The sequence below is a fragment of the Nicrophorus vespilloides genome, unplaced genomic scaffold, assembly GCF_001412225.1.
Source record: "Nicrophorus vespilloides isolate i.1.1-1 unplaced genomic scaffold, Nicve_v1.0, whole genome shotgun sequence".
NCBI classification, from domain to species: domain Eukaryota; kingdom Metazoa; phylum Arthropoda; class Insecta; order Coleoptera; family Silphidae; genus Nicrophorus; species Nicrophorus vespilloides.
Genome location: NW_017096133.1, coordinates 60,533 through 77,647, shown reverse-complemented (window position 1 = coordinate 77,647; position 17,115 = coordinate 60,533). Strand labels below are relative to the sequence as shown.

Here is a 17,115-nt window from a genome sequence, read left to right as displayed (position 1 = left end):
GTATCCCAATTTGCTTAAGTTCGTGTTAGTTAATTAGTTTTAAATCATTATGGTGATGATAAATTTTTATTTATAGACGCAATTTCGAAACTATGCAAAATATTCAAAAGTAAATTAAATTATATTTGTTGTAGATTATTAAGTAGTAAGATTTTAGCTTAAAATAGAAATTACTAATTTATTTGACATTAGATTTTTTGCAAAAAAAAAAAGTGGAATTTCTATTTAGAATCATATGAAATTTGCTTATATTTGTAAGAATTAATGTTCTTTAACAATCATAGGGTTAGAAAACAATGAATAGATGACTCGTTATTAGTAGTTTCTGGAATAAAAACTTTCTAGAAATTTCCAGAAATTGAAACGTTACTTGCTGTTTGCGAATGTATTGTTATTGTTTATCCATTACTATCTGTACATTAGTAGCTGATATTTATTGTTTTAAATTTTCAATGGTATCAAGAATGTGTGATTGTTCTTTAATCAGTTGTAGAACTGAAAAATGTTTTAGTTTTCTAGAAATTTCTGGCAGTGGAACTTTCGTGTGCGTTGTAGATCGATCGGGAATGTTCGAGAAGATCGCGGTTTCCGTATAAATACGCACGAGTCTGGTGGGAAAGGCAGTTCAATTCAAACTTGCAAAGCGAGTGGAAGTCCAGTGCTAAACAAGCAGTGAAACAATAAGAGTGAAGGAGAAGTTGCGGTATTTTTACAAGTGCAACCAAATAAGCAGATACATACAATAATGGCGAAGGCGATTGGAATCGATCTGGGCACGACGTATTCCTGTGTGGGCGTCTGGCAGGATGGAAAAGTCGAGATCATTGCGAACGATCAAGGCAACAGGACTACACCCAGCTATGTGGCGTTCACTGACACCGAGAGACTCGTTGGAGATGCTGCCAAAAACCAAGTGGCGATGAATCCCAGGAACAGCGTGTTCGACGCGAAAAGACTGATCGGTCGCAAGTTCGACGATGCGAAAATAGGAGAGGACATGAAGTATTGGCCCTTCGAAGTTATCAACGATGGAGGTAAGCCGAAGATCCAGGTGGAGTTCAAAGGGGAGACGAAGAAGTTTGCGCCGGAGGAGATCAGCTCGATGGTGCTGGTGAAGATGAAGGAGACCGCCGAGGCGTACTTGGGGCAGAACGTTAAGGATGCGGTGGTAACGGTGCCGGCTTACTTCAACGATTCCCAGAGACAGGCCACCAAAGATGCGGGAATGATCGCAGGCTTGAACGTGATACGCATCATCAACGAACCGACGGCGGCGGCTCTAGCTTACGGTCTGGACAAAGATCTCAAAGGGGAGAGGAACGTGCTGATCTTCGATTTGGGCGGCGGCACCTTCGACGTATCCATTCTGACCATTGATGAGGGTTCCCTGTTCGAGGTGCGCTCGACAGCCGGAGACACGCATTTGGGCGGTGAAGACTTTGACAACAGACTGGTCAACCATTTGGCCGATGAGTTCAAGAGGAAGGTGAAGAAGGATCTCAGGGGTAACCCGAGGGCTTTGAGGAGACTTCGCACTGCTGCAGAAAGGGCGAAGCGTACTTTATCATCGAGCACGGAAGCCACGATCGAAATCGACGCGCTCTTCGAGGGTGTCGACTTCTACACGAAGATCTCCAGGGCCAGATTCGAAGAGCTCTGCTCTGATCTCTTCCGAGGAACCTTGCAGCCAGTCGAGAAGGCCTTAGCTGACGCCAAGATGGACAAATCCTCGATCCACGACATCGTTCTGGTTGGCGGATCGACGAGGATTCCGAAGGTCCAGAATTTGCTGCAAAATTACTTCTGCGGAAAAGCGCTCAACCTGTCCATCAACCCGGACGAGGCGGTCGCGTACGGAGCGGCCGTCCAAGCAGCCGTATTGACCGGAGACACCAGCTCCAAGATTCAAGACGTCCTTCTCGTAGACGTCACGCCACTCTCCATGGGCATCGAGACAGCCGGAGGAGTCATGACGAAGATCATCGAAAGGAACGCTCGCATTCCGTGCAAGCAGTCGCAGACCTTCACCACTTACTCCGACAACCAATCGGCCGTTTCCATCCAAGTGTTCGAAGGGGAGCGCACGATGACCAAAGACAACAATCTGCTGGGAAACTTCGACCTGACGGGCATCCCACCAGCGCCCAGGGGAGTCCCAAAGATCGAGGTCACGTTCGATTTGGACGCCAACGGTATCCTGAACGTCTCCGCCAAGGACTCCAGTTCCGGCAAGGAGAAGAACATCACCATCAAGAACGATAAGGGCCGTCTCTCTCAGAAGGACATCGACAGGATGCTCGCCGAGGCTGAGAAGTATAAAGCCGAAGACGAGAAGCAGCGTGATCGCGTAGCATCCAAAAACCAGCTGGAGAGTTACATCTTCAACGTGAAGCAGGCCGTCGACGAAGCTGGCGATAAGCTCAGCGCCGAGGATAAGAGCAAGGTGCAGCAGGAGTGTGACAGTTGTCTGCAATGGCTCGATGCGAACTCGCTGGCCGAGAAGGAGGAGTACGAGGATAAGCAGAAGCAGTTGACGAGCGTATGCAGCGGAATCATGGCCAAGATCTACCAAAATGGACAGCAATCCTGCGGCCAGCAAGCCGGAGGTTTCCAAGGACGATCTGGACCGAACGTCGAGGAGGTCGACTAAATTCCAACAAACACAACTTAAATTATTCCATTGTTATTTATTACTTTAATAAACATATAATCCATATTCAAATAGTCTCAATTCTTGCTACATTTCAAACACCCATGTACATTTAGTTGCCTACGATACACCTTACCAACATAATCTAATTAGATCTTTTTTTTTATATAAAATTAATACTTTAATTAATAACATAAGTAATAATTAAAATCACACAAGAAAATGTTAGTACAATAGAGAGAAAAAACTGAGTATTACAAATTTACCAAATAAGTATTGAAATTAATATGTATTTTTAGTTGCCTATATTAAATTACCTAATCTAAACATGTATATCATGTAACTATTAATTACATTATTATCTACTTCAATATTAATTGTAACTAGTAAATAATAAATATTTAATCATTTTATTCCCATCCTATATATTATATTTGGATTACAAATTGTTTCAATAAATTCTACAAAAATAATTCTTAACAAACAAAACATAGTTGCATAATCAATAACGAAACAACGAAACACGTACAAACTGTCACAAACAACTACAAATATTTGTTCCTTTTGTTGTTGTTTCTTTTCCCTTTCCAACTAATTGTTGCCTCGTGCAATTAACGTGTCGTTTAATGTCAAACAAATTGATAAGTGCATTCATAAATTTCCACTAAGTAGATAATAGCAAGCGCTATTAGTTGTTCCTGGAAAAGACAACGACTACGTGATGCATGTAATTAAAACAATTGAAAATAAAACAAAACAAATTTGATTCCGCGAATGAGCGATTCCGTATCGATTGTTGTATTAACAAAAAAAAAAGAATGACCACCACCAATGGGATTCGGATTAGGGAAGTATGCAAGAAGAGTGCATCATAGTTATTGCAAGAAATACTAATAATATAAATTCTTGGAGAAATTCTCGTTTAATTTTGTATAGATATATTTCTTTTTCAACGCTCTATTAACTTTCGTTTTAGACGCACTTTCACGTGCCGGACGGAGCGGACAACGTTAACTTGATATTAAAGTCTTAATAATTAATAATTCAGCATTAATTAGACTCACGGAAAACAATAATTACAATGATTTTCACTTTCTATTTTATTTCATTTTATTTCCATTCTTGCAACACACGACGATCCCATTGTTCCTCTTCAATTTACGGCTAATTATTGTTGAGTAATTATTATTTTTGCGTTAGTAGTACCGGGGATGCGATCAATTTCTTGCGTACGTAGATTAATTAAACTGAAATGAATGGGAACGATGACAATAACAATAAATTACTTATAATCATTTGGAATTCCTGAACGCACGTTTCGGCCTCGCCGAAGACGAAGCAACACGAAAAAGAAGGCAATAAAAAAAAGAGAACTTCTCGTCTACCTGCGACATCATCAAATACCACGCACCGAGATCCCAAGCTACGAAGAGCCGAGTGAAAATGGTGGAAAACCAGGATGATCAAAGGTGGCTTTAATTAAATACACCTTTCTTTTTTGTTTTAATTATGCTTTTGTTTGTCTACTACCAATTTTCTTTGTTTATCGCTCATTACGCACTAATTACGGAAAAACCGTGATGATATACACACCTACATGTAAATAGCTTGAAAACGCTCGCATTAATAGATGCGCAATAACTTTCCAATCGCTTCTACTTTCTTCATCAATGTAGTTTAGCTAATTCAAACCTGAAGCAATTGCATCGAGCTGCAATTTGCATACGACACGAACTTGTGTTGGTTTCCAAGGTAATCACCAAAAACAAATATTTACGAGCGCTACGATCTCCGAATTAATTAATGTTGGCAGCTTATTACCGGTAATCCATACCTGCAAACGGAATTCATTATCATCAACCTCGATATTGTCATCGTATTTCTACTAGAAACATTTACTAATTCAACACAGTTATCACTACTTTCTAAACATTATTTGATTTGATTTATCAAATTCAAAAATGAACAGATTATTGCCAACATTAAAAACATATTAATTAATAATTAGTTTTAGACGAGATTATCGAATTACCTTAATTCAATATTTTTAATTAATTAATAATTATATAACATTAGATATGAAAGGGAGAAATAAACAATATAGTTAATTAAAAATTATGTAAATCAATAAATATTTTAATTTTATTTAGTTGGGTGTATTTGAATTACAAAAATACCAACGCGTAAACAATATCTATTAATGTGAATGACATTTATTATTATGGCTTTGGCGAGGATCGAAATAAACTGCGCTTTTTTTTTTTCATTTTAATTATGATGTGAAACTTGTTGAAAGTGTAAGTATTACGTTTATGTTGCATAACAAATTTGTGTGTTGACGTTGTGTTAATTTCAGTTTTATAACAATGATCGTAGAAGCTCGTGGTTATTGACAATCGATAATTTGACGGGTGTTTGAGCATCATCGTAGGAACAACAATTGTCGTTGCAACAACAACAAGTTGAAGATGGGGCAAATTCGAAGATTTAAAGATGCAAATAGAGAAGACGCAATGAATTAGTGTTATAGTAAAGTAAGTTTTTCTGCTTTAATTTATTAAATTTAACTAAATTGAGATATTTTTATTGCAATGGATTAAGTAAATCGTTCGTCATTTGTTTTTGTGTTTGACGTTGTGTTAATTTCAGTTTTGTAACAATGATCGTAGAAGCTCGTGGTTATTGACAATCGATAATTTGATGGGTGTTTGAGCATCGTAGAAACGACAATTGTCGTTGTTGTTGTTGTTGAAGATGGGACAAATCCGAAGATTTAAAGATGCAAATAGAGAAGACGCAATGAATTAGTGTTATTGTAAAGTAAGTTTTTCTGCTTTAATTTATTAAATTTAACTAAATTGAGATATTTTTATTGCAATGGATTAAGTAAATCGTTTGTCATTTGTTTTTGTGTGTTGACGTTGTGTTAATTTCAGTTTTGTAACAATGATCGTAGAAGCTCGTGGTTATTGACAATCGATAATTTGACTGGTGTTTGATCAACTTAGAAAGGAGAATTGTTGTTGTTGTTGTTGTTGAAGATGAGGGAAATCCGAAGATTTAAAGATGCAAATAGAGAAGACGCAATGAATTAGTGTTATTGTAAAGTAAGTTTTTATGCTTTAATTTATTAAATTTAACTAAATTGAGATATTTTTATTGCAATGGATTAGGTAAATCGTTTGTCATTTGTTTTTGCGTTTGACATTTGTGAAGTGAAGGTTGTAAGTTTTTAGGTTATTTAAATAATTATTTGTGTTGAATACAATAATTGATTGTCGTAATTTCAGCTTTGAAAGTTATCATCGTTGGTTGAATTTTGTTACCGGATTAATCGTTAAAGTAAGTTTCTTACCTATATGATTTTATTTTATTTTTTGTAATCCATTGTAAACTGTTTTAGCATTAATAACAGATGAAATAGGGGATGATTGGATGAGAGTGAGGTGCAGGATCTGCACCGGTGCAGCAGCTCTGGCAGGGGTGGAGGAGTCGCGACGACTGAGCGCGTCGTCGTCGTTGTCTGGCCGTGCTAGAAGCCAGTCGCGTCGCGTGCCCCGCACAGTGTGGATGTAAACGCGGTGTTTGTTGTTCTGGCGCTTGTCCCACGTGCTCCAGTGGCTAGAGGTGGTTCAGCAGTAGTGGTGCATCACGACAGAAGAAGGATTACGTTGATGATGATGATGATCATCGATGCGACGGTGATGATGCCCACGACGACGTCTCCGGTGCAGCGACAGCGATCGCAACTGAAACAACAACAACAACATTGCGAGCCGATCGGTCGTTCGAACTGAATCGCAATCATCGCGATCATCCCCCCACCGTGCGTGTGTCGCGCTTAGTGCGTGTATGTATACGAAGTGTACGTGTGTACGTACGGTACGTACGTGTGGTTGTGATCATTCTTGAAAAGCGCCAGTGTTGCCGACGGCCGGCGGAACCGCACGAACGGCTCGCAGCGCTCCGTATCATGACGTCATATAATTAGAGTAAATACAAAGTAGAGAGGATGGTGTTAGCGTGTTGTGGTGTGTTATGCAGTGCTGTGTATTTTATTAATATCAATTTATATATATGTGAATTTATATATATATAATTATATAGATGTGCTGTGCATACAGGATAACAACAAAACGGCAACAACGAGAAAATAAAACTACTACTATCACTGCCACCACAACAACAACAATAACAACAACAACAAACAGGACGGATAAGTTTGAGTTGAGGAGTAACAAGAGGAGGACGACGACGACGACAACAACAACGCAGGAATATGGGCGAGAAACGTAATGGTGGTAATTTCGTGAATCGGATTCATTACTATTATTATCACTTGCTGTTTGGAATAAATTCAGCAACATAAAATATATATAAATAATATATACATAATATATATATTTTTTTATATATATTTATATTTATATTCGTCGGAGCCTACTACAGTTTTGTGTGGATGGAGAGGATAGCAGCGAGCGCTCCGCGCACCATGGACAACGGCAGTGTGCAGGTACGATGTTATTGTTGTTCGTTAATTAGATTAGCTAATTGGTCGCGATGACGCGTCCACTTCGTCGTAGCAAATATGATGATGATGCGCGGCGATGATTCTCGGGACGTGGAATCCCATCGTTATTGTATTTATAAACGCGTCCGAGACCCGGAGAGAGAGAGAGAGAGAGAGCGCGTCTCGCCGGGAGGCCGAAAAATAGTCATCGTAAAGTCATCATCATCAGAATATGGATACCAACAACGGAAAGAAATTAAATTACAAAAAATAAGAAACGTATCCAACAAATCCAATTTCGAAGAAAACTAATCGAAAAAATTATCTTTATTTTTTTTTTTTTCACAACGAATTTCTTAATTTAAATCTATTTTTTAATCGTTCTAAATAGAATATTTCATTTATCTCTCACTATATATATATATATTAAATCGCTCGGATTGCGAAAATGTCGCGCGCACTCGCTCTGTGTGTGCAATGGCCTGGATTATTGTAGCAGCGCCTTCTCTATATCTATATATACATATTTATCTATATTCTTATATATTTATATATGTACAAGCAAATATATGTATTAGATATCATTTGATATTATTTTCCTATTGGAAATCGAATGTCGGGTTTTTTCTGTTGCATTATCTATCTCGCATACAAAATTTAATTAAAAAAAAACAGAAATGAAATGAAATAATAGAACCAAGTGTGTGTGTGTGCGTTACGTCTATCTATCTACTCGGAGACGGGGCATAAAGCTTCGAGACCTCTACTACACGTTTTTTCACTCGCACTCGTTGATCGCATGCAGTCTGTGCGGTGTGCATCTAACTCTGTTGCATGCAGACGTGAAGTCATCGCGCCTCCTCCACAACCTCTTCTCCCGCCAAACACTAATCTTTTCGCGTTCCACGATGATTATTCCACAGCTCATCTCACTCTCTCTCTCCATGCTTAAAAATAAACGCGCTGTTTTACCGATGATAATCGACGCTTTTATCAAGAGAGGACTCCCCCATCAATTATCCGTCTTCACCGTAAACATATGCATATATAGAGCGTAATAACGTCCTTCGCGTCGTTTTATAAAGGGCCGGAAATGCACGTCGTCGTTTTGCGTTCAAAAGTTCAAAAACCAACACGAATTGGAACTATTTTGAATACTCCCAAAACAAAACAGTTAAAAAAATAATAATAAGAGACTTACGTTTCATGGAAGCTTGCTTGGATCGGTTTTAAAAGCAACCATGTGCTTGCACCGGAAACGCACATCACTGTTTATTGAAGCTGATTTTACTCTCTAAACGATCAATAGGAATGTAACCGTTTCACAAAACGAACAACATTCATTTAATTCACTTTGTTTTCGTTTTAAATTATCAATTAATGAAAATAATTTAAAAATTACAAATGAGTTTGAGTTGTTTTTTTGTTTAAACAATTGAATTCCTTTATTTTAGAAGATTAATATGTTTAAATCGTTTTAAATTATCAATTAATGAAAATAATTTAAAAATTATTAATGAGCTTGATTTGTTTTTGTTTAAACAATTGAATTCCTTTATTTTAGAAGATTAATATGTTTAAATTTCCGTTGCTAAGCAATTATTCTTCACAATTTCATCGTTTTGTTTTTAAGTTTTTAATCGCTTTGTAAAGGTGAATATGATAAACATTGATAAGTGCATGTTTAAAAATAACATTGATTAGTTTTTTTTTTCCAATAATAAAAAATAATCAATAACTAATTTACACTCAATTTAAAAAAAATAATTATTAAAAGTGTGTGAATGTTATTTTGGATTAGGTTAAAAACGTTATAAATAAATATAATGTTTTTTGTTTGTTTATTAAACTTTGCGTTGAATAAAAATCGGTTTGTTTGTGGGGAGAGAGAGAAACAAAAAAAGTTTATCGTGTTTTGCATATGCGATTGATTTTGAATTTCAAAAATATTGTAAACTATTTTATTAAATTTATTAGTTTTTTTTTTGTTTTTACTCTATATATTTTATTTTTAATTAATAGATTGAATATTGTAATTATTTAATTCAATTAATTCATATTTTAATTAAGATTTCTTTCAAGACTCAATGAATTTTAGCTAATGTTATTAATATTGTTGTAATCTTTTATAATTTTTTATTGTACGTAATTACGATAAGGTGTTTATGAGAGAACGTATTTACTCATTGTTTAAATTGTTTTCGCAATTAGGTTTTATTTAGAAAATTTTGAGGAAATGCGTAATTAATTGAAAATTAAATGAATTGTTGGAATATGTGGAGAAATGCTTAAAAACTAACTAAAATTGGATAAAAAAAAGTTTTCAATATTGATAAATGATAAACTATTTTTGAAAACTGCTTTATTTATATATATATATATATATATATAAAATAACATGTTTTAGTAGTGGCGTATGTATACACATAAAGCGGTTGCAATAAGTTAATGAGTCGAACAAGTGACGGAATTTAAATCGTTTCGATGAAGAAATTAACGTTTTCTCTTAACATAGAAATAAGTGACTATTCAAACTAAATAGCATGGAATATGTAAGTCGTAAAGTTTTTAATAAATGTATTTATAAATATAAATATATTTCACAGAATAACGTTTAAATAAATCATGTCGCTGTTGCTGCTGCTGCTACGTAAAGTCCACGATACGGAATGGAATGCATAAAACAGCACTTTGAAACAAGTCTCGTTTTACGAAGCGATTAATCAACATGAAACAGCAATTATTCTATTAACCATTGATGTGGCAACATATTTATTTATATATAAGGTCACCAGTTTTTTTCTTTTTAAATATGCAATTTCGATTCGTCTGAAATCGTCGTTGCTTATGTAAAATTTGTTGTTTATTATAATATATTTACAATTTGCAAATGTTATAATTTTGTTCGCGTTATTCGCGTAGTCCATGAGAATATGTTGCTGCTGCACTCTGTTTTGTTAATGTAATTTATTTTTGTTTTAAAATGTATTTCGTTTCCATGACGTTTATGCAGTAAAACCTAAACAATTGATAAGGAGGCGGCCGCGCTCGCGTTATCGGTTTTGTTTGAGCGTTTCGTTGTGTAACGAGCTTCTTTTTTTTTAATATTTAGACATTAAATATGTTTGACTTTCAAATATAAATCATTAGAAAACAACAGTAATTATCCTAGAATTGAGTATTTTATTGATTTAAATTGTGATTTTTTTATAAAAAAAAAATTATTTACAAAACTTTATCTAATCGCTCATTAAATACGTGGAACTAGTTAACTACAAGTCGCTGATTGTGTATGCATTTTCGTAATTAAGTTATCGATTTTAATTTAGCTTGAATGTGGGTAATTCTTGTTTTAGTATACTAAAAATCAATATGTAAAGTTATTTATATCTAATTTTCGTACAAAAAATAACGTATGAAATGTATTACAAAGTATTATTTGCAATACTTTATCTAATCTTTAGTAACTACGTGGAAATGATTCAGTTTGCATTTTCATAGTTTTAGAATAAATATCAACGCGTATATAATAATTAGAATAAGAATCGAATAGAAATTAATTAATTAATTAATTAACAAAATTACAAAACTTATTAAATACGTGGAACTAGTTATTGATTCGGTTTAGTTCGTATTTTCGTGATAAAATTATTTAGTTTACTAATTCAGAAGTTTGCTAGTAAAGTTATGAAATTTAATTAAATTTTAAATGAAAATTTAAGCGGTTGCTATGGTAACCGCTTTCCTCAAAATAGTAGCTATGGTATCCAGTTTATTTGAAACAGAATAGTGATAATTTTTTTTTGTTGTTGTTTACGTAACCAAGTTTTGAAAGATAATTATTTTTTTTTGGAGCGCAAATCATTATAGAAACGTGTAATTCCATTTCGCCGCAGCAGCAGATTTCCAATAACGACTAATTAATTTTGGAACGCAACGAATCCCTTCGTTTATTATTAATTGAATTGTTTTCAATTTAAATTTTTGTTAATTAGATTTTTTTTTGTTAAATTTATTTATTTCATTTAATTTTTTAATTGCGCCATCCGCTTTGCGCCCCCGGGGGCGGCGTTGTTATCGTTATCGATTCCCATGTAATATCTCCTTTCCTCCGCCGCCACCCCCCGTACCCTCGATGTGTCTCTTTCCAAACCGCGCGCGCTCCCCCCTTCCCCCAACCTCAACCTCTCTCATTCGCTCTTTCGCTTTCAGCAATTCTCTCTCTCTCTTTCGGCAAACGCTTTAGTCCTTCCCGGCCGACCTTTTATATAATGGAATGTAATTTTGTATTTACACTCTCGCACAACTGTTTAAAATTTAAATTAAACATTTTAAAGTCCATCCGAAACGTTGCTTCATATTATTATTATACAAAGTTTGTTGTATATTTCAATATTTCGATTCAGATGATTAACAAATACTTAACGGGTCGAATAAGTAGATGCGAAAATAGATCACGAAGGCCGGCTAATAATAATGATATATTCTCTCGATTGATCAACTTGGCTATTGTTTCGAGCGTAATTGTTGCTGCTGCGTTCTGGGTAGCAAAGTCCATGAAGAAGATAATAATAATGCTGTTTCAATATTTGTTAAACGTTCCGCGGAGAGATAAACTTTTGTGTGTATATATATCTCGGTTTGTTAGTTAGAGGTTTTCCTTCCAATTCGCAATCGAATTTAATGAGCGAGCGATGAGTTAATTGTTTATGTTTATAAACAAATTGTTAACGCTAATTGCAGTTGTCCTTCTCCCTTTACGCGCGCGCCGCGATTAATCACAGCCTTCTAATTACGCAATCGCTTGAATACATCCAATTTCCTATTATTTCGCAAAGTATTTAACAACTGTTTTTGATACTTGTCAAGTACTTGTTAAGTTTTACTCAAAATAAATGATTGCTAACTAAAGTGAATTAACACAGTGAAAACAACTTGTAATTATCATTTTTAATATTTAAGAGAAGTTGTTAAAATGAAAAGGATTGTCAAATTTGGACGGGAGCACGAAAACCGTTTGTCGCGAGGATTATAAATCGATTTAGAAATCGGCGTCGGTTCCCTTCTTCCTCTTGCATTGTGTGCTTCGGAGTTGCTGACAAAAATTGATGGCAATATTCTGCATATTACCAAGCGATTTATAAAACTATCGATTTCAAATTACCGTTTCCCCCCCAAAAAAAAAAAATATGTATAAAGAAACGCATCATCATTGTCAAACCGATGGAAACTAAATCTAAGTCAGCTTTCGGATTTAATTAAAAAAAAAAACAAACCGGTTTCGTTGTTTCTTCATCCGTCGCTTTTACCATATCTGTGCGCATTCTTCAGTGTTTCTATATCTTTCTGTAAATTGATTTTAAGAAAATATTGGTGTGTTAATGATTTTTTTTTTAATTAATGCAAGAATTAACTTTTTGGTTACGAAGATGCGATTTTCGAAAGCGACATCTAGCGGAACGCGCTTCGAACTAATTTCGATTTTTTTTAAATTTATTAAAATGAAAATATACTAGAATCTTTTAGAAGTTAATTATTAAGTCTCGTGCTAAAGTCTTAAGGTTTAACTCTAATCTAATTAAGGTGTAGTTTATTACCTGTGATAATTCTAGAATATTGAGTCAATTTTTTTTTATAAAAATATATTTTATTTCTGGCATCGGTTGTGCGAATGTAAATATTTAACGTGCGATTCTCGTATTAATAAACGTGAATCATGATTTTTTTGTGTGTGTGTTCCTTTTCATCTTCGTGTCTTAATGTGGGAAAGCATTATTATTATTATTATTAACGTTGTTGTTAGTTTGACTTTCAAATGTATTTGTTGTGCGTTTGACGTTAATTATATCAATATTGTTGAGAGCGCGCCAATTCTTCCGTATTGACACATGGCACGGTTTTGACACGGCGCTAAAATTAACACAAAACAAAAAAAAACGCACCGACAGAAAGATAGAGAAAGAGAGAGAGACAGAGAGAGATTTACGTGGATTTTCTGTAAATATTTTCAACCTTATTTGTTATTGTTTACTGTTTGCAATGTTATTTTCAACAAATTTCATCATTTCTTTCTATTCACATTACACGCAATTTCATTTTTTGATGAATTTTTTTTTAAATTTTGAAGTTTATTTTAAGAAATTTCATCATTTTTCTTACTAATTATTTATTATCTAGTAATTTACACTACACGCAATTCGTATTCCATTATTTGATGAAATCTTTTAAAATTTTGAAGTGTATTTTAAGAAATTTCATCATTTTCCTTACTAATTTTTAAACAATTATTTAATTTCTTGTAATTTACATTACTTGCAATTTGTATTCCATTATTTGATCATTTGTTTTTCAAATTTTGAAGTTTATTTGAAGAAATTTCATCATTTTTCTTACTAATTATATAGTTTCTAGTAATTAACATTACACGCAATTAGTATTCCATATATTTGATGAAATTTTTCAAATTTTGAAATTTATATTTAGAAATTTCATCATTTTTCTTACTAATTATTTATTATCTAGTAATTTACACTACACGCAATTCGTATTACATTATTTGATGAAATTTTACAAATTTTGAAGTTTATTTTAAGAAATTTCATCATTTTTCTTACTAATGTTTAAACAATTATTTAGTTTCTAGTAATGTAGATTACTCGCAATTCGTATTCCATTATTTGATGAAATCTTTTAAATTTTCAAGTTTATTTTACGAAATTTCATCATTTTTCTTAATAATTTTTGAATTATTATTTAGTTTCTAGTAATTTACGTCACTTGCAATTTGTATTCCATTATTTGATGAAATCTTTTAAAATTTTCAAGTTTATTTTAAGAAATCTCATCATTTTCATTAATATTTTTTAAACAATTATTTAATTTCTAGAAATTTATGTTACTTCCAATTCGTATTCCATTATTTAATGAAATATTTTAAATTTTTCAAGTTTATTTTTCGAAATTTCATCATTTATCTTATTAATGTTCAAACAATTATTTAATTTCTAGTAATTCCCATTACTCGCAACTCGTATTCCATTATTTGATGAAATCTTTTAAAATTTTCAAGTTTATTTTAAGAAATTTCATCATTTTTCTTAATATTTTTTAAACAATTATTTAGTTTCAATTAATTCACATTACTCGCAATTCGTTTCTTTTAATTTGAAGTTTATTTTAGAGATTTTCATCATTTTTCTTAATAATTTTTAAACAATTACGTAATTTCTAGTAATTTATGTTACTTGCAATTAGTATTTCAAATATTTGATGAAATTTTTCAAATTTTGAAGTTTATTTTAAGAAATTTCATCATTTTTCTTACTAATTATATAGTTTCTAGTAATTAACATTACACGCAATTAGTATTCCATATATTTGATGAAATTTTTCAAATTTTGAAGTTTATATTGAGAAATTTCATCATTTTTCTTACTAATTATTTATTATCTTGTAATTTACACTACACGCAATTCGTATTCCATTATTTGATGAAATCTTTTAAAATTTTCAAGTTTATTTTATGAAATTTCATCATTTTTCTTAATAATTTATGAACAATTATTTAGTTTAGTTGAATTCGTTATATAATTTCTAATACAAAGCTTCATCACTGAAGTTACGGCTCGATCTACGCGAATTTATTTAAATTAATTATAAGTGTACGGGAGTTTCGGTAAGAGTTTCTCTTTGAAAAAAAAAATTATAAATATAATATAATACAAGACATCTGGCGGAGTCGGCCGTGAGCACGTTTGCTCTAATTTACGTGGGTTTCTTCTAAAATTAAAGAAAGAAGAGAAGAGAGATAGAAAGAGCAGTAAGCGAGCAAGAAATAAATATTAAAGAAGAAAATAATAAAAAAAAAACTCTCTCTCCACGAAAAACTCGCTCTTGTGTGGCAAAAGGAAACTGGAAAGTTCATAACTTAAATTTAATAAAAAATGGAAATAATTATTAGGATTTATTAATGTAATTATTTCCTCTAATTAGCCTAGATATGAAAAGAAAAACTGCGCGGTTTATTTTTTTAAATTGATACGATGAAAAAGTTTTAGTTAGTTGAAATAAATGGAGTTTGCGCTTGGAAAATTATCGTTTCAATTAGTCGTGATTGAATCGAAATCAATTGATGCTGAAAAGTTGATTTGTTACTTTTTTTGTTGTTGGTTTTTCACTGTCGAATGTTTTTAATTTTAAAGTTTCGATTTTTCCATTGATTTTCTCGTTTTGTTTCTTTCGCTTTTTCCAGCTGATAGGAGGCCCGTGCGGACAGCACGGCCCTTACACCTTCTACAAGGCCTTCAAGTACACGAAGAACGGCCAGAGACACATAATGACACTGAGTGAATTCTTTTTCGTGAAGCTGTGGATGGACTCGGATCTGGTGTGCATCGGTGAGCTGCAGCTGCTCTGGGCGGATAAGAATAGTGAGCAAGTGCTGGCCAGTTTGAGGCTATACTTTTTGCCGGAGAACACGCCCGAAGGAAGGATGGATCATGGCGAGGTGAGTCTCCTTTTTATTTCTTTCTTTCTTTAGCACCATTCACTTTCAACATCATCATCATCATCGCAAACAACAACAACAACAACGTGAACGCATCATCTCCGAGGAGCAGCTTTCGCTCTCGTTTCGCGCGATTCCCAAGTTCAAAAACGATTTTACATATCTAAAACCCACAATTAATATGTGAAAGTAAGTTAATTTTTACGTAAATCCGTTTAGCTATTTCCTACAATCTGTATTGTTTTTAACATGGCGAAGATAATTAATTCTACATGCGGGAGTCCTTGACGCTAATCATTGTCGGCGAATTCCGACGGAGCCATAAGCGTTTTGTAATTACAAGTAAAAACAGTGATTTTTATTGCAAATCTAAATTTAATCCTTTTGCAACAAACTAAGTTTGTTGCGTATTGAATTGAGTGTAAAGTAATAATAAAATGCGGAGGCAAGTGCAGGAGAGCAGGATTATAAAAAAAATAAATAAAATAAAGCAGCGTGCGTTTATGGTGCACTATAAATAGTACACAATGAACGCGAAACTAAAATAAACGTTGCCTCCGCAAACAGCGAAACATTTTGTATCAAAACTGAGAACGTGGATGATGCTTCTGACTTTATCAATGACTTTACATATTTGTTGAAACCAAGATGAGATAGCGACACTTCTCGTAACGCTTTTTAATCTAATCTTGTTTATTGTTTCGATGCGATGCGGGTAATACGAATAGTTTTTAATGGATTTGAGCAATTTAAATACTCGATACATTAGTTTAAGTGTAATTTATTGTTTTAATCGATCTAATTCACTTATTAGTTGAATTATATGTAGTTTTATTGAGAATCTTTAATCGTTTCTAGGGATGTTGTGTTTTTGGATCGATTGAAGTTAGGTGTTTGTTGCAGTAATTACATAGTTCTCTTCTTCGATTCGGCCCCGCGCGTCCTATTCTCGGACCGCGGATTACTCAACGGCATTACGACATTTATAATCCGGTGTTTTAAAATATTTTTAGATGGCGCGCGCGTATTTTTAGCGCAACTCAAATTTCCAACACGGATAAACACCTGCGAATTCATACGTTTCCACATACAAATTAATAGAATTTTCTGTACATTTTCATACAATAATTCCTCAATTCAAATTGTTTATTTTCAAATTACGTATTTTACGTGCGTTACGTATTTTAGAAAAAAAAATAGTTTTAGAAATTTAATTCGGAAATATGCACGTTTTGTTACATTTAACTTTTTAGGAAAAATTGTAAATAATTTACAAATATTGCAATTTTTTTATAATTAATTTACTCATGTTTTGATTCATGTAACTTTCTTAAGAAAATGTAAATTTAAAAAAAAAATACTAGTTAATTTTCTCAAATTATTTATGCGTTAATAGATATCAAGTTAATTTTTAAATTTAATTCAAAACTTTACAACTTTCTTTTTCAA

The 17,115-nt window shown here is 33.3% G+C and overlaps 2 protein-coding genes across 2 annotated transcripts in view; both read left to right on the top strand.

Annotated features, from left to right (window-relative positions):
* The first annotated feature begins 569 nt into the window (after positions 1 to 569).
* Positions 570 to 2,800, top strand: LOC108569718 (heat shock protein 70 A1-like). Its single transcript, XM_017931378.1, has one exon. The coding sequence runs from the start codon at positions 746 to 748 to the stop codon at positions 2,648 to 2,650; it is 1,905 nt and encodes a 634-aa protein (XP_017786867.1). The 5' UTR covers positions 570 to 745; the 3' UTR covers positions 2,651 to 2,800.
* Positions 2,801 to 5,951: 3,151 nt separating this feature from the next.
* Positions 5,952 to 17,115, top strand: part of LOC108569713 (AT-rich interactive domain-containing protein 5B-like) — a gene marked incomplete at its 3' end in the record, with an annotated part of 70,493 nt that continues 59,329 nt past the window's right edge. Inside the window, exons 1-3 of the mRNA XM_017931373.1 lie at positions 5,952 to 5,992; positions 6,054 to 7,163; positions 15,412 to 15,666. Coding sequence (XP_017786862.1) covers positions 7,110 to 7,163; positions 15,412 to 15,666 — 309 coding nt within the window. The remainder of the gene's footprint in view (positions 5,993 to 6,053; positions 7,164 to 15,411; positions 15,667 to 17,115) is intronic.

What these genes read in the sequence shown, in the direction of transcription:
- LOC108569718 (XM_017931378.1), top strand. Translation starts at nt 746, where the DNA reads ATGGCGAAGGCGATTGGAATCGATCTGGGCACGACGTATTCCTGTGTG.